Source organism: Lithobates pipiens, unplaced genomic scaffold (assembly GCF_037356315.1).
Source record: "Lithobates pipiens isolate NorthernLeopardFrog02 unplaced genomic scaffold, aLitPip1_a1.2 Scaffold_16, whole genome shotgun sequence".
Taxonomy (NCBI): domain Eukaryota; kingdom Metazoa; phylum Chordata; class Amphibia; order Anura; family Ranidae; genus Lithobates; species Lithobates pipiens.
Window position 1 is genome coordinate 402,714,160 of NW_027507748.1, and position 26,757 is coordinate 402,740,916.

A 26,757-nucleotide genomic window follows, 5' to 3' on the forward strand; every position below is an offset into this window, starting at 1 on the left:
TAGTTGCCATCATAGATCTTGGCTTGAGTCTGTCCCCCATAGTCAATATTTGCGGTTACGCAGAAAGGGGACTTTTAGAGGAGCTCCCTCTCTGAGAGGTAGGTTTGCCCCAATGTTATTGATCCTCCGGACCGTTCGACATTTTTTCATGATATGGTGGGATACTTTCCATGTAAGAAGTGCACGGTTTGTCGCTATAATTCCTGTGGGAGGCGAAGAACTTTGGAATTTAAAGCCAACGTGACCAATAAAATGTATCCCATCAAGACATTTTGCACATGTGCGACTAAGCATTTTGTATATATGATCACCTGCCCGTGTGGTAAGCAATACGTTGGTCGCACAATATGTGCCTTTTTCGTTCGGGTGGGTGAGCATATTGCAGGAATTTTGAATGGTGACACTAAATATAATGTGCCGAGACATTATAGACAGCATCATATGGGATCTCAGTTTCTTATAATCCACAAATATGTCCCCCCCTTGGAGGGGTGGAGCTATGACTCGTAGGTTCTCGCGGTTAGAAACTTTTTGGATTCATGAATTGCAGTCCCACTCACCGTTAGGATTAAACGTTGAGTGGAATATCAATGCATTCATTAACCAATCTTAAGTAGTCGGACCTTGGGTGTAGTGGGTATCAATATATAATTAAATTTTTTTTTTTTTTTTTACCTTTTCCTTCTTCATGTGGTAATAAATACATTTTTAGTCAATTATAATTACATTGATCATGCATGTTGTATGTTTTTATATTATTTTTTGGCGGGTTCGCATATTGAATTATGGCTCCAGTTCTTATACTGAGCGTATTACTTTAAACTATACGCGTTAATTTTGGGAAAAAATTTTAAGAGTTTTTTTACATTAGTTGGTCTTCACTTTTACTTTTTAAGTGAATTTTTGATATTTCTTGGATATCACCTTTAGCGATTGTTAGACTGGATTTTCCCCATTGTCAGTGGCTTGGTGCAGGTATATACTTGCCTCCTGTTAGAGAGTGAGGTGTATTTATATTACTTTTTATTCTTTATTTTATTCTCGCTTGATATGCGGTTTACCTATTACATGCTCTGTAGCCATCCGGGAGCTTATGTCATCGGTTTGTTATTACGGTCGACAGGTACTTCCAGTTTTCTGGTTCATCTTAAAACGAGGCTTGCAATGCCCACCGCCACCTTTGGCCACCAGGAAATGAACCTGATATCCGGTTATTATGTCTGATGGGCACTTCCGAGACCTTGGTTTGTTTTCAAACGAGGCTTGGAACGCATGCCATCTGCACCATCTTTGTGTACCCGGAAATGAGCCCAATTCAGCCTTGGAAAATGTTTTAGAGCCATGATTCAATGGGGGAGCCCACTACAGTATATAAAGGCAGCAAGAACAGTGGATCAGTACCCCAGATGACGTCACATAGGACGAAACGAGTCTGGAAGGACTGTTGGTGCCACGGTTACTGCCTCTTTTAAAGCGCTCGATCTTTCATCACTAAATGTGAGTGTTAATCTTTTTTAATAAATAAACTGGCATTTTTAGCAGAATTACGCTATGTGCCCTCTTGTTCTTTTTCCTCTTTTTTGGTAATTATCTGTTTCGGTTTAATAACCCATAATACACCATTGGGCGTTATTTAACGGTTTCCTGGAGTCTGTGGCTCTGGAATCAGTATTACTACAATTCAAGTCTGATTGACCAGTGGGTACATACCCATCTGTGTCCAATCGTTCCGGTAAGCCTCTTAACATCTATGGTGGCGGATCATCTATCACTTCACTTATTGAACACTTGTTAGACTGCATATTCTTGCTTCACCGTTTGAATCATCATCACGGTTCTGCAGTTGGATTTATTTGGACTTTATTAATGGGATTTTGGATGATCCTTTTTTGACAAAAAATATTTTTTTTTTCATTTATGATGATTTATATTATATAGTCACGATTTTTTGTATATATAGCACTGGTGCATGATTCATTAGCACTGCTTTTCATTTTTTGTCACTTTCATTTGTCACTATTTTTATTCATATGTGATTTTGATTTGAGCGCTGTACTTTTTTACCTCACAATAAAATCCAAAGCCATTTTCAATTATAGTTGTTTCAAGAGGTAACATACCTTACAGGACCAAGTTGTAACAACTTTAGTAATAAATGGATTGCCTTTAATCGCTGATGGCCTGTCTGCCGACAAGCCACATCCACCTGCCATTCCCATATGCTGGGAAGTGGGAGATGAGGCACAACCCTCTGGTCTGACAGCATCTGCTTTAGAATTTCAAACCCTAATAGAGGAGATAATAAAAGAACAAAGAAATAAGTTACCTTACAACGTGAGGCATATCACAAATAAAAATGTTTTTAGCAAACGGATTAAACACTATGGTTTTCATGGTGTGGTGGGGGAAACTGCTTTCCTGTACTTCTAACAATGCAGGTTCCTCCCACGGGACCATCTGAGCTTGCAGGATTCCACACACAAACAATAGCATTTACTTAGCATAGAAAGCCACCTCTATTAATCACATCTAAAGTGCAGACATGTAAAGCTCAAACATTAACCACTTGCCGACTGCGCTATAGCCGAATGACAGCTATATCGCAGACGTCACACTCTGATTACAGATGGAGGTGAGGAGACACTCCCCAATCAGCTGATTACGAAGGTAAACAGAAGCTGGTTATTGGCACGCCTTTCCTCAGGCTGACAGTGCGAGAAGAGAAGTGAGCCGATAACCAGCTTATGTAAAAAGGAACATGCACACAATGATAATCAGGGCAGTCTCAACAGTACTCGCCATTCTCCCCCCCCATTGTTGCCTCCCCGTCAGTGTCCCCCCATCGATGCCTCCCCATCAGTGTCCCCCCCCCCATCGGTGCCTCCCCGTCAGTGTCCCCCCCCCCCATCGGTGCCTCCCCGTCAGTGTCCCCCCCCCATCGGTGCCTCCCCGTCAGTGTCCCCCCCATTGGTGCCTCCCCGTCAGTGTCCCCCCCGTTGGCGTGCCTCCTCGTCAGTGCCCCCCCATCGGGGTGCCTCCTCGTCAGTGCCCCCCCATCGGCGTGCCTCCTCGTCAGTGCCCCCCCATCGGCGTGCCTCCTCGTCAGTGCCCCCCCATCGGCGTGCCTCCTCGTCAGTGCCCCCCCATCGGCGTGCCTCCTCGTCAGTGCCCCCCCATCGGCGTGCCTCCTCGTCAGTGCCCCCCCATCGGCGTGCCTCCTCGTCAGTGCCCCCCCATCGGCGTGCCTCCTCGTCAGTGCCCCCCCATCGGCGTGCCTCCTCGTCAGTGCCCCCCCATCGGCGTGCCTCCTCGTCAGTGCCCCCCCATCGGCGTGCCTCCTCGTCAGTGCCCCCCCATCGGCGTGCCTCCTCGTCAGTGCCCCCCCATCGGCGTGCCTCCTCGTCAGTGCCCCCCCATCGGCGTGCCTCCTCGTCAGTGCCCCCCATCGGCGTGCCTCCTCGTCAGTGCCCCCCCATCGGCGTTCCTTCTCGTCAGTGCCCCCCCATCGGCGTTCCTCCTCGTCAGTGCCCCCCCATCGGCGTTCCTCCTCGTCAGTGCCCCCCCCATCGGCGTTCCTCCTCGTCAGTGCCCCCCCATCGGCGTTCCTCCTCGTCAGTGCCCCCCCATCGGCGTTCCTCCTCGTCAGTGCCCCCCCCATCAGCGTGCCTCCTCGTCAGTGCCCCCCCATCGGCGTTCCTCCTCGTCAGTGCCCCATCGGCGTTCCTCCTAGTCAGTGCCCCCCCATCGGCGTCCCTCCTCGTCAGTGCCCGCCCATCAGCGCCGCCTCACCAGTGCCCGCCCATCAGCGCCGCCTCACCAGTGCCCGCCCATCAGCGCCGCCTCACCAGTGCCCGCCCATCAGCGCCGCCTACCACCGTACATCAGTGCCGCCTATCCGTGAAGCCTCAATTTTATAAAAGACTTTCTTTTTTTTCAAAATTTTCGGTCTTTATTTAGCAAAAAATAAATAAAAAATCCCAGTGGTGAACAGCGCTGAAAGCTGAAAATTAAGCAAGAAGGGGTAAAAGTGCACAGTAGGCAAGTGGTTAAAAAATGTCATAACACCGAATGTTTAAAATAAACTTAGAATGTTTAGAATTGTTAGAATTGTTTTTTTTGGATACTCATAATATTAAAGTTAACGAACTGCCATGAGAGCCAGGCAACTTATTTGCATAAAGAGGGGTTTCAGATTCCCTTTATAATCCCATACCAGTAAAAGTTCATGCTTTTTTTTGTTAATTTAGATAGAATGGTTACAATTTAAAACCAAATCAATTATTTATGTCTGGCTATTTGATGGGTGACAAACAGAAGTGAGAGAAAATTCCAACAGGGACACCAGTGTATGTCAAACCAGATAGGATGCCACATTCATATTTCACAGAGATATTTCCCTTTCATAAAAAAACAAAACAAAAAAACAAACCTGTCTGAAATCGTCCTCGATGTCCTGCAGCCACAGTAAACTTGTAACCCCACTCTGTAAAGCTCATATCAGATGTAAACCGATAGAATAAGGTATCTCCTGTAATTCAGAAAAAAAGCAGTACATTATAAAATACTAAGCAAAAAAAAAATAATATCATGCTTGCCTTATGTGAAATAACCAAGAACATTCAGTAAATTTGGTATTTTACTTATTTTGGAGACAAAAAGATGCTAACATATTCATGGCTGGGTGAATTCTTCTCTGGAAATACTGAAGTTCTGCGGTTAGTAGAATTATAAGCCATGCTATTAAAAAATAAGCCACCATCTGAGGATGTAGACGTATTGATGCTACATAGCTGGTGGTCATGCCCTGAAGCTCCAAAGCTCTGAACTAGGGCTTATACTTTAACGCACGCAGTTTAAAACTGTAACCTGCATCAACGCCCTTCTGAGAAACATAGGATTGGATTTATGTTTAATGCCAAATAAACTATAGACTATGGATAGCCCACTCATAACCTAATAAAAGAGCTCTGAGCTTAGAAGGACCAGGTGGTTGACTAACCTACTGGCACAGGGGACTCCTCCTATCTCTAGTCTTACTGGACTTGGATAGTTTTATTACTCTGTTTTATTCTTTACTTTATTTCTTATAGGCAATGCAAATACAATTATTTATCATTAAGAAGCTACTTAAAAAGAGGAGGTCCAGCCTCCTTCAGAAAAAAATTAAAGTCAGCAGCTACACATACTGCAGCTGCTGACCTTTAATATTAGGACACTTACCTGTACAGGGATCCCACGATGTTAACACCCCGACCGATTTTTCCATCAGCTCTCGTGTTCTGCCGCTACCTCCATTGCTTGTAAGGGAAGCCGGTAGTGAATCATTGTCCCCTAGTGTGCTAAGCTTTATGAAAGACATAGGACGGGGAAAGGAGGAGGGGGGGGGGGCAAACTTCCCGGCCATCTTGCCACAGAAGTAGAAGCTGGAACCTGTCAAAAACCATTTCCTTAGTGTGCCAGAAAGGCACTGCCCTGTTGCAGTATTTCTTGAAGAATTTGCTCTCATAGACATGTTTTATTTTTTGCTGGTGTGTTTTTTGGTGTGTGGGTGGAAAAACCTGGTCCACAGGTATCTGTAATTTATGGGAATTTCCTTTCATCTTTTCAGTAAACATACCCATTTCATATCTTAGAAATTTGAGCAAAATGTTCTATTGTGATAATTATGGAAATACTTTGATTTTCAATGACATGCTTTAGAGTAGTATATAGCTATGTTTACCTTGCGAACAGGTAAAACACACCTGTAGTCATGTACTCACCAGGGAGTTCAAAGTCTATCCACTTTTTAGGTAGCCCACTAAATCTGTGAAGGTCTTGTTTAAAATCAGAGGAACTTGAGATTACCAACTCATCACAGCCTTCCTCCGTGTTACACATTGGATCAAATTTGATTGACAGGTAAATTGCACCAGGGATGTGGACTTTGTCCTGAAGAATAAGAACAGCGTGCTCAGAAAATACATACAAGGATACACAATAATGACCAAATGAAAACATTAAAACAAACACATACTTATTCACTTTTAAGCTGCCATCAATGACCTCAAAAACTACTTTCTGATGAATTATGTATTATATTGCAGTGAACATAGTTTAAGTTCTGTGCCACTACTGCTTGGCATAATAATGCACACAAATTGAGAAATTTCCGGGGAAATATCACAAATAGGGATTTTTCTTTCTGGACACGGTAATGTTGTCGCAATCTACACTATTTTAAAGTCAAGTAGGTGATAGTTTATCTAGTTAAAATGTATGAAAGCAAACCTGTTACAAACTTGAGTAAATCAGGTAGATCTAGGAAAACAGTACATGAGCACAGATTGCTGCTGTAAAAAGTACATATTAACCCTGCTAGAAGTTTCAGAAATATACCTAGCAGAATATGCAAATCTTACATTTCCTGCAAGTCCACCTTGACTAACTGACCTGTTCCTGCATATTGTTATGGGTAATTTAAAGAAAACGTCATGAAAATAAAGTGAGGGGTTGCCATTGCTGACCTTTTTAAAAATGCTAGTTGCTATGTGTTCTGTGGATTCAATACTTTTTAAGTCAATGACCCGTTCCGGGAGGGGAGGGGAAATCAGAACTATTGATATGCATACTAGTTCCAGTTTCCATAACTAAAAAGTAGGAATTTAGACGTACTGGTACAGTGTAGGGCACATGCGGATTCTCTCACCACAGGTTATATGCCAGGACCTTTAGGTAGACACTGGCAATAGCTCTGCAAGGGAATGACCCCTCAATCTTGATATGGAGAAGGGTAACATATCAAGATTCTTCATCAATCTGAGGGTTGTAGCTCAGGGAGGCCTGTGTGGAAAATGGGTCTATGTAGTGGAGCAAGCTTCCACGCATAGCGATGAGAAAAGTGCCAGTGACCAGGAGTAAAGAAAAAAGGCACTGCCTTTTCCATAGGGGTCCGCCAGTAGAAATGAGGAAAGGGTGTCATTGGCAGCACAATTATGAACATGGCGTCAGTGATAGACAAATACTGTGCTAAAGAGGAAGTATTCTACATATAAAAAAAATATATAAGTATAACCAAGACCTAGATATTCTGAGCAGCAAAAGGTCAGGGGAGAAGCTTGGTAAGGTTGTGGTGTCAACTGTAGGTGAAAGTGAAAGCATTAGTGTCGGGGGCCTGAGGTCAAAGATTTGGCTCGGGAACTTATTTATTTATTTTTTAGTTTTTATTTTAGGTCTCCAAGGTAACATGGTACATGTCACAGGATTTGGTTAAGGGTCTAATTCTATAGCACCACAAGATGTGGTGCATTCAGCAATGTAGAAGTTACACTGAAGTATACAGGGATGCAAAGAATCTCACTGCATTACAGTGGCTTTTAAAATTAGAGGATCTTTCATATGAGAGAGGTCTATAGAAGAGTAGGCAGAAGTAACTTTGCTGCAGTTGACTTGGTGAAAAGTCTACAGGAGACCAACCAGGAGGCTGGTTACTGCAGTAAGTAAAAATTCTTGGGCGCATAATTGAAGATGCACAATTGAACAGATCTCGGTAACTTGTGCCGGATTTTGAAAATCCTTGAAATCTTTGAGAGGTGAGGAGATAATTGCTCCTTGTGATTGTAAGCTGCAAGGAGGTGTAAGAAACAACAGTCTGCCTTTTATATCAGCAAGTAGTAAGGTGTAATATTTAAAAAACCAGAGGACAGCTTTAAAACTTCTTTGTGTACCTCTCCAAAGGACAGAGTGAATTTAAAAGGTAAGGACATCTTTGCTTAACATGGAGCAAACGTTGTTAGACATTCTTCTCTACCCTTCTTTTGTTAAGGGGTGGGGCAACTTTTACTGCGTAGGTGGTTTCCAAGCAAGTCTGGTAGGCTCAGTTGTGAGGGGTCTGCCATGGGGACCTGCAGTATACGACGACTTCCTGAGGTGACAAATGGTATTTGCATGGTAGGGGAGGCGAGATTGAGAATAATGGGGTAGGAATCCCTTTATCTCAGTAACCACCTCAATGTATTCTTCAAAGGAGTTTCCAAAGGACATGCACAAAAGGCACCTTTTTCGAGGGTGTTCTGGCAACATAAGATTTTGCACACATGCACAGAAAGTAATGTTATTCTGTAGATATGATGGCTCACATTCTCAATTGCATCTACACAGAGAAGCAGTGGTACTAGCGTAGTAATCTTGCAGTAAGATTAGAAAAATTTGTAGTGGGAGAAAGTTCGCTACCGATTTCTCTAGTCCACTCTGCCATGGTCTGGGTAATCAACAAAATGGCAACAACTGTTGGCAGGGCTAACTCACTAAACGCCTGATATCTGATCCCCTAAAAGGAGGGAATACCATCAATGAAATCAGTAGATTGGCAGGATCCACAGTGGGAACCATCTCCTCTTGGGAAAGCCCCTTTCATAGGGTACAAAGGACAAATGAGGAGGGGGAATCTTTGAGTTGGGCCAATCGTTATACAAGGCCTACTCGGCTTCATCCATAATAGGGAAAAGCTTTCTAGGAATAGCATTCTCTTTCATGCATGGAAAAATATGAGTGGATAAGCAGTACTAGGTGAATCTGTCCAGAGACTTGAACACACTGCTTCAAAGTTCATAGTAGCCAGCATGTGGCGAGAAGTTGAAAACTTCATGACATTCTGTCAGTGAAAAATCATCCACTGCCTCTGTTAAAAAGTTATCGTCTTCAATACCTTCTGCATAAAGATGTGCACTAGGCAGCACAGGATGTAGTGTCTGAATATAGTAAGGGGTAGAAAGGTAAAAGAGTGTTATGGGCACCTGAATTACATAATCCACCAAAATTAGAAAGAATCATTATTCAACTGTATATATTAGCCAACTTTATGTAAGTGAAAGGGTTTTATTAAATGCAAAATGCGCAGTAAATGTGCAAAAGAACGAACACCACTCATCAACACCGTCCCTTAGTACAGGGGGGTGTCACAAAGATGTGTGCCAGGCTTTGTTTACCTTATATATTCATGAATGTCTCTTGTTTTTTTTTTTTTTATAAACAAATGTTATGCTTACCTGCACTGTGCAATGGTTTTGCACAGAGCAGCCCCAATCCTCCTCTACTCAGCTCACCCGCCATCGCTCCTGGCTCCTCCTCTTCTCCAAGTGCCCCCACAGCAAGCAGCTTGCCAAGGATGCACTCGTGTGCTCGCTCCTGAACCCCACCTGGAATTTGTCACTACTGATTATTGCTATGGGAGTGTATTTGTAACCTGTCTATGCAAACATTGTTAACCGTTTGGTAAATGTAGCATCAATTAAACACTTTACAAGTTGTCACGATCAATCCTTTTTCCTATAAAGCTTGAATGTATGCTATATTATGTGTCAAAAGTTTTCTGGAACTCTTAATTTTTAAGGCTCCATTCACATATGTACGAATCCAAAGTAGCTCGACTTTACTTTGAAGTGCAACTTTGGATGGGTATGACTTGGATGCGACCAAAGATAATAGACAATGTTGCATTGTATAACATTCAGGTAAGACTTTCAAGCAACTTTTGAGGGTTACCATTGAAGTCTACGGCCCTTAAGTTGCATGAAAGTTGGGCCAAAGTAGTGCATGACCTATTTGGAAGCTGCTGCAACTTTAAGCCGCACATTTATGAATGGTTATCATTGGAAAACATGGGGTATGACTTGTCTTCTGACTTAGATGTCCAGACGTGAATGAACACGTACACCAATAAACAAAAAAAAAAGTTTGGATTAGCAAACATACATAAAATGTATATATATATATATATATATATATATATATATATATATATATATATATATATATATATATATATATATATATATATATATATATACTGGCCTGTTAGGCCCTGAGGACAGTGTTGATCACTGCTCTATGGAACTGATCCTTTCCTGGATCAAAAACAACCTCTTCTGAGCTGTATCTACGATCAGCCTCAAGTACTGCAATCTCCTTGATGGTTTTAAGGAGGATTTCTCTAGGTTGAGAATCAAACCTAGGTATTCCAGGAAGCGGACTGTGGTAACCGTTTGGTTTAAGCGGGCTTTAACCACCTTCAGACCGGACCATTTTGCTGGTCAATGACCAGAGGTCTTTTTACAATTTGGCACTGCGCTGCTTTAACTGGTAATTGCACGGTCATGCAATGTTGTACCCAAACAAAATTTGCGTCCTTTTCTTCCCACAAATAGAGCTTTCTTTTGATGGTATTTGATTGCCTCTGCGATTTTTATTTTTTGCGATATAAACGTAAAAAGACCGCAAATTTTGAAAAAAAAAATGATATTTTCTACTTTTTGTTATTAGAAAAATCCAATAAACTCAATTTTAGTCATACATTTAGGCCAAAATGTATTCAGCCACATGTCTTTGGTAAAAAAAAAGGCAATAATTGTATATTTATTGGTTTGCGCAAAAGTTGTCACATCTACAAACTAAGGTACGTTTTCTGGAATTTACGCAGCTTTTAGTTTACGACTGCCTATCTCATTTCTTGAGGTGCTAAAATGGCAGGGCAGTACAAACCCCCCCAAATGACCCCATTTTGGAAAGTAGACACCCTAAGGAAATTGATAAGTGGCATGTTGAGCCCATTGAATATTTTATTTTTTTGCCTCAAGCGATTGAATAATGACAAAAAAATTTTTTTTTTTTTTTTTTTTTTTACACAAAGTTGTTACTAAATGATATATTGCTCACACATGCTATGGGCATATGTGAAATGACACCCCATAATAAATTCTGCTGCTTCTCCTGAGTACGGGGATACCACATATGTGGGACTTTTTGGGAGCCTAGCCGCGTACGGGGCCCCGAAAACCAAGCACCGCCTTCAGGCTTTCTAAGGGCGTAAATTTTTGATTTCACTTCTCACTACCTATTACAGTTTTGAAGGCCATAAAATGCCAAGATGGCACAAAACCCCCACAAATGACCCCATTTTAGAAAGTAGACACCCCAAGCTATTTGCTGAGAGGCATTTTGAGTCCATGGAATATTTTATATTTTGCCACAAGTTGTGGGAAAATTACAAACTTTAATTTTTTTTTTTTTTTTTTCACAAAGTTGTCACTAAATGATATATTGCTCACACATGCTATGGGCATATGTGAAATGACACCCCAAAATAAATTCTGCTGCTTCTCCTGAGTACGGGGATACCACATATGTGGGACTTTTTGGGAGCCTAGCCGCGTACGGGGCCCCGAAAACCAAGCACCGCCTTCAGGCTTTCTAAGGGCGTTACAGTTTTGAAGGCCATAAAATGCCAAGATGGTACAAACCCCCCCCCCAAATGACCCCATTTTGGAAAGTAGACACCCCTAAATTTAGGGGTACACTAGTGAGACTAGGTAATAAATGGCGGGTGCCCTGAAACTATAAAAAAAATAACTAACCAATCAGCGTCACCTGTAACAGTTATATGGTGATCACTGGTGAAAGGGTTAACTAGGGGGCAATCAGGGGGCTTTATGCGGTAGTATATGGGGGTCCCTGGCGCTATAAAAAGCTGCGGCGAACCTAAATACCTACCTGCCTAACTAGCGTCACCTGTGACACTAATACAGTGATCAGAAAAACGATCGCTTATTAGGCTGGGTTCACACTGGAGCGATGCGGGAACGCCACGAATCCGCGGCGGGTTCCCGCATCACATGCCTCCCGGCGGCAGTTCACACTGCCCTATGCGAACTGCTGGGAGTGTCAGTGAAATGTTAATGACACCCCCAGATCAGTTCCCATATCGCAGTGCGATCTGCAAACTCGGATCGCATGGTGTGAACACCCATGCGATCCGATTCTGCGGCGGACCAAAAAAAGGGTACCGTGCGAGTTTGCGGCGGGTGCGACACGAATTCAGCCATACTATCTGTATGGCTGAACTCGAATCGCACAGAGATCGGATGTGATTTGCACTGCAGTGCGGTGCGAATCACATCCGTTCTCATAAACCGCTGCAATGTGAACCCAGCCTTAGTGACACTGGCGACGGGGGGTGATCACGGGGTTAAACCTTTATTGGGGGGGTTAGGGGGGTACCTTAGAACTAAAGGGGGCTAACCCTAACTGCCCTAACAGTTATTACAGTCACAAATGACACCCGCCGGGTGATCAGGGGGTTAAACCTTTATTAGGTAATAAATGGCGGGTGCCCTGAAACTATAAAAAAATAACTAACCAACCAGCGTCACCTGTAACAGTTATATGGTGATCACTGGTGAAAGGGTTAACTAGGGGGCAATCAGGGGGCTTTATGCGGTAGTATATGGGGGTCCCTGGCGCTATAAAAAGCTGCGGCGAACCTAAATACCTACCTGCCTAACTAGCGTCACCTGTGACACTAATACAGCGATCAGAAAAACGATCGCTTATTAGGCTGGGTTCACACTGGAGCGATGCGGGAACGCCATGAATCCGCGGTGGGTTCCCGCATCGCATGCCTCCCGGCGGCAGTTCACACTGCCCTATGCGAACTGCTGGGAGTGTCAGTGAAATGTTAATGACACCCCCAGATCAGTTCGCATATCGCAGTGCGATCTGCAAACTCGGATCGCATGGTGTGAACACCCAATGCGATCCGATTCTGCTGCGGGCCAAAAAAAGGGTCCCGTGCGAATTTGCGGCGGGTGCGACACAAATTCAGCCATACTATCTGTATGGCTGAACTCGAATCGCACAGAGATCGGATGTGATTTGCACTGCAGTGCGGTGCGAATCACATTCGTTCTCATAAACCGCTGCAATGTGAACCCAGCCTTAGTGACACTGGCGACGAGGGGTGATCACGGGGTTAAACCTTTATTGGGGGGGTTAGGGGGGCACATTAGAACTAAAGGGGGCTAACCCTAACTGCCCTAACAGTTATTACAGTCACAAATGACACCAATGCAAAAAAAAAAAAAAAAAAAAAAAAGCAATTGGTGTCACTGTGACTGGGGGGGCAGGGGTAATTGGAGGGTGATCGGGGGGTAAAGGGGGGGTGTGAGTGTGCCTGCCATGTTCTACTGTATGTGTGGTGTGTTGGTGCAACTCACCGAACCTCTCTCCTCGGTGCCGGAACGAAAAATACCGACACGGAGGAGAGAATACATCACTTCCTCTCCTGTGTTTACATTACAGGAGAGGAAGTGATGTCACGGGACATTTTCATTCGTCGGGAGCGATCGCGAGGGGGTGGCCATGAATGAATGGCCGTCCCCTCGTCCGGGATCGCTCCCGAACAAATACCGACCGCCGCAGGCACCGGGCGGGGGCCCGATCAGGCCCCCGACCGGCGGGCAGGCAAGGACGTACATGTAAGCCCTTATGCCTGCCCGTGCCATTCTGTCGATGTACATCGTCGTGCGGCGGTCGGCAAGTGGTTAAGGACCTTTGTAAACACTTGATGTGCAGTAGCTAGACCGAAAGGCAGAGCTACAAACTGGAAATTAAGATTTTCTACCTCGAAGTGTAGAAATTTTTTGATGAGTGGGGAAAATCGTCACCATAGAGATAAGCATCCTTGATGTCGATTGACGCCATAAGTTCTCCCCTTGTAGGATGGAGACTGATTGGATTGATTCCATGCAAAAAGAACGGATATTCAAAAACCGGTTTAGATCTTTGAGATCTAAAATGGGTCTGACATCCCCGTTTGGTTTTGAAACCATGAACTAGTTTGAATAAAATAACAAACCTTGCTCTTCCAATGGGACTACCGATATCACTCTGAGACAAGAGATGATCCAAAGCTAGAAAGAGAGACTTCTTTTTCACTGGATCTCTGGGAACGTTTAATCTGAGAAAATGAGGAGACGGTAACTCTCTGAACTCTAGTTCACATCTGTCTTGATATTGTTCCTGCCAGATCTTTGTAAACTGTAGAAGCCTTCCCCCCACCCTTCATAAGGAGGCTTTAGAATTCTGTTTTGTGGATTTCTTCCCCCAGGTCCTTTTTTGGCCCAAACGAGGGGTGGGAAAACAGCATAGAAACTTCATCCACCATGGCAAAAAAACAACCGTGTGTGGAGAAATCCCCCACAAAACCAGGGTACCCTCAACAGGAGTGACTACCCACAACTGCACCAAAAAAACTGCAGAATGTAATGCAACAGCGCATTAACTTAATGGTACTGCGTTTTTTATCGAAAAAACAGGAAAAAATAAAATATATTCCATATTCAATTGCAACTTTGCGGCCAAAACAGGCATCAGCCGATGCACTGACGTCCACCCTGTAGAACTTGGTAAACGCGTGGACAGACGACCAGGTCACCGCTTTACACACCTGCGCGACAGACGCTTGGTGTTGGAAGGCCCAAGACGTTCCAATTGCCCTTGTGGAGTGGGCCGTGACTGGAAAGGGGGGACCTGCCCCTTCAAGGCGTAGGCTTGCACTACAATCTGTCTGATCCACCTGGAAATGGTGGCCGACGAGACCGCCATGCCTTTCTTTGGACCAGCCACCGAAACAATGAGTCTGACTTCCGAAAGGGAGCAGTGGCAGACAACCACATCCAAAGCGTGAAGGGCAACCTCCTTAGGGTGTTTCCGCTTAGGACACAGAGATGGTAATACAATGTCCTCATTGATATGAAAAGCCGAGACCACTTTCGGCAGAAAAGACTGTTTGCGAATGCAACACCACCTTATCCTTGTGGATAACCAGATAAGGCGACTTGCAGGACAAAGCCGCCAGTTCCGAAACCCTCCTGGCCGAAGAGAAAGAGTCAACAGGGGAATCTCTCTGATATTTTCAAATGGCAGTTTTTGAAGTGCCCACGGGGGTAACGGAGGATGCACCGGAGGGACTACATGTCACACCCCCTGAACAAAGGTACTCGCTAATGAGTGAGACGCCAGGGGTGGCTGAAAAAAAAGACAGCCAAGGCTGAAATTTGCCCCTTAATGGTGCTTAACGCCAATTTCTGGTCTACTCCTTTCTTGAAGAAACAGCAGGATCCTTGATATGGAAAAGGAGCGCAGATGCCATCCTCTCTCCTCACACATGGAGATGTAGGCCTTCCAGGTACGATGATATATCTTCCGAGAAGAAGATTTCCGTACCCTCAACATAGTTGGGATCACCGGGTCCGATAGACCCTGGTTCTTCAACACCTGGCTCTCAATAGCCATGCCGTTAAAGCCAGCGATGGTAAAGCAGGATGGAGAATCAGACCTTGAGACAGAAGGTCCTCTCGCAACATCGTTGGCCATGGGGCGTCTTCCACCAGGCGCACTTGGTCTGCGTATCAAGGACACTGAGGCCAATCTGGGGCAATTAGTATTACTGGGATCCCCTCGACTTCCACTCTGCGAAGCAGACGTGGAAACAGTTTTAGTGGAGGAAAGGCGAAGATCAGCTGGTACTGATCTAACGGAGCCCCCAACACGTCTGACGTGTCTATCCACGGATCTCTTGTCTTGGACACGAATCTCAGCACCTTCCGATTGAGACGGGAGGCCAGAATATCCATATCTGGGGTGCTCCACCATAGGCACAGTAGCCTGGTCACCTCCGGATGCAATGCCCATTCTCCTGGGTCCAGCATCTGGCGACTCAGATAGTCCGCCTGACAGTTCTCCACTCCCGGGATGTAAAAGGACCACAGGGCCGGTACGTGTCACTCTGCCCACCGAAGTATGTTAACGACCCCCCGTGCGGCGGCCGAGCTTCTTGTCCCTTCCTGGAGATTGACGTATGCCACAGGTGTGGCGTTGTCTGACTGGATCCTGATCGGACGCCCCGAAACCTCATCGACCATGTGGAGAGGCATAGCCTGATCGCTCTTACCTCGAGCAGATTGATCGGTAACTTGGATTCTTCCACCGACCAGAGGCCCTGAGCCGACTGAACCCCCATCACTCCACCCCAGTCGGATAGACTGGCGTCCGTTGTAATCACTGTTCACTTCAGAGGTAGGAATGACTTCCCGGACTGAATCACCGGGGACCTCCAGATCAGTGGATCTCTAACTGGCTCACCTGAATCTATCGATCCAGGGACAATTGAGATCTGTCCCATTTTGTCAAAATATCCTTCTACAGGACTCTGGTGTGGAACTAGGCATATGGTAGTGCCACGAAAGAAGCTAATATGAGCCCCAGTACTCGCATGCAGAAGCAGAGCGATGACCACTTGCGGTTCATCAGCAGTTTTAACTGCAGATCTGAGAGTCTGCAGTTTATCTGAAGGGAGAAACACTCTCGCTTCCCTGGAGTCGAGCAGCAAGCCCAAGTACTCCAGACGCTGGGTCGGTACAATCACTGACTTCTTTAGATTCAACAGCCACCCAAATTCGTGCAGAATCTGCATGGTGATCGCCACACCCTTCTGTAATTCTGAAGCGGAAGAAGCCCTCAGGAGGAGATTGTCTAGGTATCTCACGATCATGATCCCACGTTGCTGCAGCAAATGCCAAACCTGGAGCCAATACCTTGATAAAGATTCGGGGGGGGGGGGGGCTGATGCCAGACCAAAAGGGAGAGCCACAAACTGGTAGTGAGCTTCGACTGCAAATCGCAGAAACTTTTGATGCCGAAGGCATATGGGTATGTGCAAGTACGCATCCTGCATGTCTAAAGATGTCTCCTTAGAGTGCAGCGACTACTGAGTGAACTGATTCCATTCTGAACCTCTGCACTTTCACAAAGTGATTGAGGGCTTTTAGGTTCAAGATTGGACGTATCCCTTCCTTCTTGGGAACTACAAACAGATTTGAGTAGAATCCCTGGAAACGTGCCCGATTCCGGAACCCGTACAACCACCCCGCGACTCAGCAGGTCCCTTACTGCCCTCAAGAGGGCCTCCTGGTGAGCTGGGGGAATCTGTTTGGCGGCCAAGAGAGAAACCATCTTGTAGATGGAGGAAATCAGATCGCAGACCCATTGGTTGAATAGTCGAGAGGACCACCGGGCTGCAAACTCCCGAAGGCGACCCCTGACCCAAGACATGGGTGGGGGCAAACCTTCATGCGGTAGCACTTTTGTTCGCAGGCTTGTGGTTCCAGGGATGCTTTTGTCCTTCTGTAGTCATCCTGTCGGGCTGGGGACATTTAACCGAAGCTCCAGGCGGACGAAAAAGCAGTTTGTGAGCGGAAAAAGAGGGCCTTTGCCTAGGACGTGGCTCCTTAGCCTTTCTGGCCTGTGGGAGTAGGGTACTTTTACCACCAGTGGCATTTTTAATAATGTCATCCAAAGAGGCTCCAAAGAGCCTGTCGCCAAGGAAGCGAAGATCCGTCAGGACTTTTTTGGATGCCTGGTCAGCAGACCAGCATTTTAACCAAATCAGGCACCTCAGCACCACTGCTGACACTGAAGCCCTGGATAACAGAGGAAGAGTATCCAGGGCCGCATCACAAACGTACTCAAGGCCTTGCACTAGTTGGTCTGCTAGTTCCACGCAGACAGGAGAAGCCTCTTGCTCTCCCAATTTGCGGTGCAACAGTTTTGCCCACTCAGTGTCTGCGACACAAGTGCGGATGCCAGTACTGGTCGCACGGCTGACCTCACAACCGTAAACAGGGAACAAGCCACTGCCTCGGCCTTCCTGTCCGTGGGATCCTTAAATGCAGGAGTCCCCTCAACCTGGGATTGTGGTTACTTTATTTAACCTGGATACTGGGGGGTCCACGACCGGAGGAGCAGAATGCTTTCCTCAAATGGATCGCCATGGATTTGGGGACCGAAAAAGGTCAGTTGGGGGTGACCCCATTCCTTGTAAATGAACTCGTCAAAATAAGTCAGATACAGAAACACCTTAGGTGAACGTACTTGGCTTGTGGGACCCAAAGGGGACCGCTACATCAGCAGAGGGACCTGCTGGCTCCTGAATCTTCAGGGTATCATGGACAGCTGTGATAAGTGCTCTAACAAGCGCTTTGTCACGCACGGACCCAGACGGTCCTGGTCAGCGTCATCTGACAAGACAGAGCAGGGGTCACCAGCCTCAGCAGGACCAGAGTGTGTCAGAACTCTCCCCAGAGGAAGGAGAGGAAGGGGGACAGGGCGGGGCAGCTTTTTTGCACCCTTCTTCCCACGTGCTGCCTCCATCTTGGCAATGATCGAATTGAGGACCGCCGTCAGGGTGTCCATAGGCACTGCGCAGTCCGCAGGTGACCCGGTTACAATTGCCTGGATTTCAGGGGGAAGAAACACCAGTTTCTGAAGCCATGCTGACCATACCCTGTCTGCCACCCGAAGGGGACTTAGGACAGTGCAGTCCCACCCTCCTTACTGCCGCTGGCTGAGGGTCTCTTTCCCGCTGGACTCACCACCTTGCGGAGTTCTGTGCTATTCAGCAGGTAGTGCCTGTAGTCCCTGTTGGCTCCCAGGTGCAGAGGAAACAGTGCTGTGTCGGTGGAAGCAGCTGCAATGGCGCTAAAACCACTCTGAAGTGTGCTCAGGCGTCAAGAAAATGGCCGCTCAGCGTCCAGCACAAGGACATAAAAACACAGGGAAAATGGCTGTGAGGGCACAGGAGCACATGCTGCTGCTAGAGAACACTCAAAAAACATGTTCAGGCTACAAGAGAGTGGCCGCTGGTGTTCTGAATAGGAAATCACCAGAAAAATGGCTGCTGAAGCCCAGCAGAGCATGCTGCCTTGCCCACACCTAAAATGGCCGCCGAAAACCGCTCCATGAGGTACAGGGAGAAATTAATGGCGGTGAGCACACCACTGCGCATCCTCCACAGGGAGGGGGAAGGAACTATAGGGACAGAGAGAGAGGAGAGGGAGGTGAGGGACCCCCGAATCGACCTCCCAGGGAATGCCCAGCTGCTCAGCCCCGCCAAGGCAGGGAGAGCTGTACTTACCAGTCCTGAAGAGGCGGGAGACATTCCATCACAGACCCACTCACTGATCAGTACAGGATGGCTACAGGCCCGGCATACTGTGACAAAGACATCAGTAGCCCGGTCATATGTATGCCCCAGAGCATAAAAGTTCACCGACCACTTCTAGAGATGAGGTTTCGTCGTGGCCTGCCTAGCGTGTAGCTGCGGCCTGCACACGCTCGATGGCTGGACTGGGGAGACCACAAGGATAAGAATATCCAGCCTGTCACCCAGCCGGCTGTTGATAGTAGATCACAGGATCAATAATCTTGCACAAAAAGTCATGCTTCTTCAGAAAAAAGCACGGATCAATGGGCCCGCAGGGTTTCTAGGCCCTTCTCCTTCACTAGGCAAAATAAAACTGATGGCTGCATGGCAGGCTGGAAGGGTGTTGCCCAAGGGACCGCCCCCTGGGAGAAACTAAGTGTTCTGAGTGTCGTATTACAACTAATGCCTAGTATCTCCTAGTAATAGGGCATAACAACCTAATGGCTAAGAGAGGAGCTGTGTCGGTCGGTGAATATACCAGAAATGCTTAAACTTCTTCTTAACTGGTAAAAGGGAACTTTTTCCATTAGAAATTCTTTTGATATACATATCCAGATTGTCTCCAAAGAACCGTTCACCATGAGAAGGGAAACTGGCCAAGAGCTTTTTGCATGGCACTTTGGCTGACCAATTTTTTAACCATAGGATTCTACGCACATGTACCAGCGCTAGCATGAGCCGTGAGGCCTGGAGAATAGAATTTCATAGCGTCCACTATAAGACACAATGCTTCTGATATCCCGGCCAAATCCTGGGCCTGCTGATCAGGAATAACGGAGTATCTCTATAAACTGGTCCTTTAAAGGACTGAGATACACTGATCGCTGCCAGCACAGGTTGAACGACTGAACCTGCAAGCAAAACATTGTTTTTAAAAAGGAACTCCAACTTCTTATCAGTTGGATACTTTAGAATATGAGCATTGTCTACTGGACAAGTCAGGTTTTTATTTACAGAGGATATAGCAGCGTCAATTTCTGGAATTCCCCATATCTTATAAAACTCTTCCTCCATAGGATATAGTATTGAAAACTTTTTCGGAGGAAAAAAATGTTTATCTGGGTGCTCCCACTCAGAATACATTAGCTTCCTTAGCCATGAATGGATAGGAAAAGAATGAACAAATTGGGGAGGTTTTAGTGAACCCAAACCAGAAGTGGGCTCATCAACTGACTGCGTTATTGGCAGTAAAAATGTGGAGCGGACCAATTCAGTGAGAGACTGTACCAACAATCTATCCAGCGAATCTGACACTTTCATATCAGGTTCTTTGGAAGAGGAGACTTCAGCCTCTTCCTGGTCCTTTGAAAGAAATTTGTCACCTCTCGCTCCTTGTTCCTCAGCAAGAGGGTCCTGAGCGATGGACGGGGACCTGCTGCACTTGGTCCCACTCTGAGATGCAATTAACCACTTTCAGACTGGACCATTTTGCTGGTCAATGACCAGAGGTCTTTTTACAATTTGGCACTGCGCTGCTTTAACTGGTAATTGCGCGGTCATGCAATGTTGTACCCAAACAAAATTTGCGTTCTTTTCTTCCCACAAATAGAGCTTTCTTTTGATGGTATTTGATTGCCTCTGCGATTTTTATTTTTTGCGATATAAACGTAAAAAGACCGCAAATTTTGAAAAAAAATGATATTTTCTACTTTTTGTTATTAGAAAAATCCAATAAACTCAATTTTAGTCATACATTTAGGCCAAAATGTATTCAGCCACATGTCTTTGGTAAAAAAAAAGTCAATAATTGTATATTTATTGGTTTGCGCAAAAGTTGTCACATCTACAAACTAAGGTACGTTTTCTGGAATTTACGCAGCTTTTAGTTTACGACTGCCTATCTCATTTCTTGAGGTGCTAAAATGGCAGGGCAGTACAAAACCCCCCCAAATGACCCCATTTTGGAAAGTAGACCCCCTAAGGAAATTGATAAGTGGCATGTTGAGCCCATTGAATATTTTATTTTTTTACCTCAAGCGATTGAATAATGACAAAAAACAAATTTTTTTTTTTTTTACACAAAGTTGTCACTAAATGATATATTGCTCACACATGCTATGGGTATATGTGAAATGACACCCCAAAATAAATTCTGCTGCTTCTCCTGAGTACGGGGATACCACATATGTGGGACTTTTTGGGAGCCTAGCTGCGTACGGGGCCCCGAAAACCAAGCACCGCCTTCAGGCTTTCTAAGGGCGTAAATTTTTGAGTTCACTTCTCACTACCTATTACAGTTTTGAAGGCCATAAAATGCCAAGATGGCACAAAACCCCCACAAATGACCCCATTTTAGAAAGTAGACACCCCAAGCTATTTGCTGAGAGGCATGTTGAGTCCATGGAATATTTTATATTTTGCCACAAGTTGCGGGAAAATTACAAACTTTTTTTTTTTTCACAAAGTTGTCACTAAATTATATATTGCTCACGCATGCCATGGGCATATGTGAAATGACACCCCAAAATAAATTCTGCTGCTTCTCCTGAGTACGGGGATACTACATATGTGGGACTTTTTGGGAGCCTAGCCGCGTACGGGGCCCCGAAAACCAAGCACCGCCTTCAGGCTTTCTAAGGGCGTTACAGTTTTGAAGGCCATAAAATGCCAAGATGGCACAAACTCCCCCCCCCAAATGACCCCATTTTGGAAAGTAGACACCCCTAAATTTAGGGGTACACTAGTGAGACTAGGTAATAAATGGCGGGTGCCCTGAAACTATAAAAAAATAACTAACCAACCAGCGTCACCTGTAACAGTTATATGGTGATCACTGGTGAAAGGGTTAACTAGGGGGCAATCAGGGGGCTTTATGCGGTAGTATATGGGGGTCCCTGGCGCTATAAAAAGCTGCGGCGAACCTAAATACCTACCTGCCTAACTAGCGTCACCTGTGACACTAATACAGCGATCAGAAAAACGATCGCTTATTAGGCTGGGTTCACACTGGAGCGATGCGGGAACGCCACGAATCCGCGGCGGGTTCCCACATCGCATGCCTCCCGGCGGCAGTTCACACTGCCCTATGCGAACTGCTGGGAGTGTCAGTGAAATGTTAATGACACCCCCAGATCAGTTCGCATATCGCAGTGCGATCTGCAAACTTGGATCGCATGGTGTGAACACCCATGCGATCCGATTCTGCTGCGGACCAAAAAAAGGGTCCCGTGCGAGTTTGCGGCGGGTGCGACGCGAATTCAGCCATACTATCTGTATGGCTGAACTCAAATCGCACAGAGATCGGATGTGATTTGCACTGCAGTGTGGTGCGAATCACATCCGTTCTCATAAACCGCTGCAATGTGAACCCAGCCTTAGTGACACTGGCGACGGGGGGTGATCACGGGGTTAAACATTTATTGGGGGGGTTAGGGGGGTACCTTAGAACTAAAGGGGGCTAACCCTAACTGCCCTAACAGTTATTACAGTCACAAATGACACCCGCCGGGTGATCAGGGGGTTAAACCTTTATTAGGTAATAAATGGCGGGTGCCCTGAAACTATAAAAAAATAACTAACCAACCAGCGTCACCTGTAACAGTTATATGGTGATCACTGGTGAAAGGGTTAACTAGGGGGCAATCAGGGGGCTTTATGCGGTAGTATATGGGGGCCCCCTTGCGCTATAAAAAGCTGCGGCGAACCTAAATACCTACCTGCCTAACTAGCGTCACCTGTGACACTATTACAGCGATCATAAAAATGATCGATTAGGCTGGGTTCACACTGGAGCGATGCGGGAACGCCACGAATCCGTGGCGGGTTCCCGCATCGCATGCCTCCCGGCGGCAGTTCACACTGCCCTATGCGAACTGCTGGGAGTGTCAGTGAAATGTTAATGACACCCCCAGATCAGTTTGCATATCGCAGTGTGATCTGCAAACTCGGATCGCATGGTGTGAACACCCATGCGATCCGATTCTGCTGCGGGCCAAAAAAAGGGTCCCGTGCGAATTTGCGGCGGGTGCGATGCGAATTCAGCCATACTATCTGTATGGCTGAACTCGAATCGCACAGAGATCGGATGTGATTTGCACTGCAGTGCGGTGCGAATCACATTCGTTCTCATAAACCGCTGCAATGTGAACCCAGCCTTAGTGACACTGGCGACGGGGGGTGATCACGGGGTTAAACCTTTATTGGGGGGGTTAGGGGGGTACATTAGAACTAAAGGGGGCTAACCATAACTGCCCTAACAGTTATTACAGTCACAAATGACACCAATGCAAAAAAAAAAAAAAAAAAAATGACATTGGTGTCACTGTGACTGGGGGGCAGGGGTAATTGGGGGGGGGTGATCGGGGGGGTGTGAGTGTGCCTGGCATGTTCTACTGTGTAGTGACGTGTTGGTGCAACTCACCGATCCTCTCTCCTCGGTGTCGGAACGAAAAATACCGACACGGAGGAGAGAATACATCACTTCCTCTCCTGTGTTTACATTACAGGAGAGGAAGTGATGTCACGAAGGATTTCTATTCGTCGGGAGCGATCGCGAGGGGGTGGCCATGAATGAATGGCCGCCCCCTCGTCCGGGATCGCTCACTAACGAATACCGACCGCCGCAGGCACCGGGCGGGAGCCCGATCGGGCCCCCGACCCGCGGGAAGGCAGGGACGTACATGTACGCCCTTATGCCTGCCCGTGCCATTCTGTCGACGTACATGGTCGTGCGGCGGTCGGGAAGTGGTTAAAGCATACATTTTTTGCTCCAAGCTTAAAATGGTTGAAGAAAAGACCTCCTTAGTAATATACACAGGGGCTGCAGTGTTAAGAGCAGCTGCAACACTTGCCCCTCCTGATGGCTCACTCTAATCAGCCATATTACACTCAGGGGAGGATGCCATTTCTTTTTAGATGGTTCAAGGCTGTGCGACTGTAGAAGTCTTTCTAGAGCCCTTTTTTGCCCCTCCTGGTCATAGCCCGATGCACAAAGCAGAGGTTCTACCAAAAGGAACACATCCACTGCTTAAACAATAGTCCAGCCCTGTCGCTGCTATTAATGCTCAGCCTGATGCAGTAGTACATGTGTCAAAAGGAATGCCTGTGTCCCCAAACCTCTTAAATGCCACCTTTGCTTGTGTCCCTCCAGCAGCATGTAACAGCACAAATGGTGCCTTTTAAAACATACCTTTCCCGCGCTGAATGTTAGAGGATGCCAACGCTGCGCTAAGCCCCGCCCCCGTCACCTACAACCCTTGCCCTTGTTTTTTATAAAGATGTCTTTCCCGCGCAAGCTCCTGATACTATGGGATCCACAGGTAGGAAGGAGGAATGGAGGGGGGTCTGGAAGCTGCCGAGTGGCGTTCCGTTTTTGTGCCACTCTTTCCTCGAGAAGAGGGGAAGAAAAGACAGCACGGGGGGAGTCTGGTGGGAAGAGGGAACCCCCCTCCCAGACTTACCGGAGGTCTACTGCTTGGCCAGAGGAAGAAGAAACTGCTGCTTCCTAGACACAGCATGGGCTGAGAAGCATGAGATGGTAAGTGCTCAATATAGCCCCCAGTGGTGACACATAGGCATGACAACATTTACTAAATTTAAAGGAGACAATCATAAGAAAATTTGTAAAACTTTCTTAGAAAACTCCACTTAGCTTTCCCCGCCGCAGGGTTTTCTGTGGTAAACCAACAGACCCAATCTTCACCCTTCATGGTGGGTTCCGTTAAACCTTATAGGAGCTGGGGATCCTTGAGGAAAACCATAATCCTGGACCTGTAATAGCACCACAGCCAGTAAAAACATCATGGCCTTGATACCAAAAAGTACTGGATCCCGGGGTCCAGCTCTCTAAAAAGACAAATGTTACATGAAAGACCTCGTTTATTCGGATACGAGGCCCGGGTACCATTCAATTCGGCCAAAAAGACACTTTGAATGGATCCGGCTGCATGGCTAGCCACAGTGGAGCTCAGCACAGCATATCTTCACTCATGACCAACACCTTTAGACACTGGCAAAAAAAACTGGGGTATTCTCAGTAGTGGGAGGGGTTATATAGTAGTGGACTTCCTGTCTTAGGGTGTGCCAGTTTCCAACACCTGAAGGTGGCCTATAACCCACATAGTATCTACTATGGCTCTGTGTCCCGTGATGAACGATTAGAAAGGAAACTATGCATCATCACCATTGTTGTTCTGTTTTTTTTCTGTTGGTGAACACACAAAGACTGCGATTAGATAAAGAGCTGCCCTTTAGTTCCCTAGATGGTAACATGGGATTCTTAAAGAAATCAAATCAGGCTCTTATCTTCCCGTCAAATAACTTGGGAATCCTAGAGGTTCACAAACTTTTGGAACACACAAATATGCAACTTTGTAAATGTTTCTTTGAATAAATGAACAAGTATAATACTAACACCTTTATTGGGTTCTCATCATATAGTTTTAGCATTAACATGAACGTGCATTGGTGTGATGTCATGCCATTCTGATGGGTAGAGTTTGTTGTACTATGCTGCATTACAAAAATTGTAAATGCATGGTTTTGGTTCATTGAGCAGCCCATTCAGATCAATGGGATGCCCTTATGAAACATGAGTTGACCAAGAGAATGGCTCAGGACTGGCAGAGCCAAGAATTAATTCTACAAGTAAAGGTAAGAATTGGAAATAAATTCAGTTGTCTATATCTCTAGATATACTGTTCGTGACATGCAGCTTTCGCAAACATGGACCTCGCACTGGTGTACACTATAGTACGTCTGTATGAACAAGGCCTGAGTATAGGAATACTTGAGGGAAATTTAATTTTCAGTAAATTATGATGGATTGCATTACCTCAAAGATTGTGTTGTTGTTGTAAGGATGTTTAGATTCCCGCACTTGTACTGCTGTTCCTGGTTCCTCCATAAACTGACAGGCAGTAACTGCTACTGTTCCAAGCATAATTCCACTACAGCCTCCCAACACCTTCTGTAAAATCTACAACACAACCATAACTTGTGTTAGTAAAGTCTCTTCTAGAAATAATACACAAGCTTTAATTCACCTACTGGATCCAGACACAAGCAATTCAGTTTTCTAAATTCTCTGCATAAAGACATTTACATCGTATAATACAAGAAACAATTCTGTGTGAACTGTAGTGCTACACTGTTCAAAAAATTTCTAAACCCAAAAATGTAATATATTACCACTCCTTATATGTTGTAGGCGCAATTTAATAATAGTATTCAACCTTTTTTCCTTATTTTCAGCAAATAACACACTGTCTGTCTCAGGGTGACAACATGTAATGTTGTATTGTGCAATGTTCTTTCTGTAATTAACTATGAAGTGTAGGACAGGACTGAACACCCCCCAGAAGGGGTACTGTAGATCATAGAGATATGAAAGTAACAGCTATAAATGCACACAGAAAGCATGTTAAATTATCAGATGACAATATTTCTGGCAATAGTAACAGGTATTTATAACAAAACTATTCCAATGTTTTTTTTTTAACAAACCAAAATGTGACAGAATAAGAAAAGTTCTTTGTTGGGGATTACATAACCTTTAAATAAGGGGTAGGCAACCTTAGCACGCCAGCTGTGTGAAACCACAAATCCCATCATGCCTCTGCGAGCCATGCCTATGATTGTCAGGGTCATGCAATGTCTCATGTCACTTTTGAAGTTTTACCACAGTTGGAGGGCCGAGGTTGCCTACCCCTGCCCTTCAGCAGCAGGTTCACTGCACTACAGTAAACAGTTACATAAGTTTGCACTGATAGGCAAATATATATATTTCAAAATCCAGAAAACTGTTAAATACATCTAGAATGTTTTCACACTGTATGAATAAAGGCACACGTGAATTATTTTGATCAGCGATCATTTAATGCAGTAATTACAGCATGAAAGTGTATTGGAACACGTTGCAAATATCTCTGCAGCCAGTCAGTCATTCTCCTTTAACCACTTGC

The 26,757-nt window shown here is 45.6% G+C and overlaps 1 protein-coding gene across 3 annotated transcripts in view; it reads right to left on the reverse strand.

Annotated features, from left to right (window-relative positions):
• Nucleotides 1-26,757, reverse strand: part of ZZEF1 (zinc finger ZZ-type and EF-hand domain containing 1) — a 424,884-nt gene that overhangs the window by 51,575 nt on the left and 346,552 nt on the right. For all 3 annotated transcript variants that reach the window (XM_077482353.1, XM_077482352.1, XM_077482354.1), the window contains 4 exons: nt 25,629-25,772; nt 5,763-5,931; nt 4,430-4,528; nt 2,121-2,286 (listed from right to left, as the gene is read on the reverse strand). In XM_077482353.1, the coding sequence (XP_077338479.1) occupies nt 2,121-2,286; nt 4,430-4,528; nt 5,763-5,931; nt 25,629-25,772 (578 nt within the window). The remainder of the gene's footprint in view (nt 1-2,120; nt 2,287-4,429; nt 4,529-5,762; nt 5,932-25,628; nt 25,773-26,757) is intronic.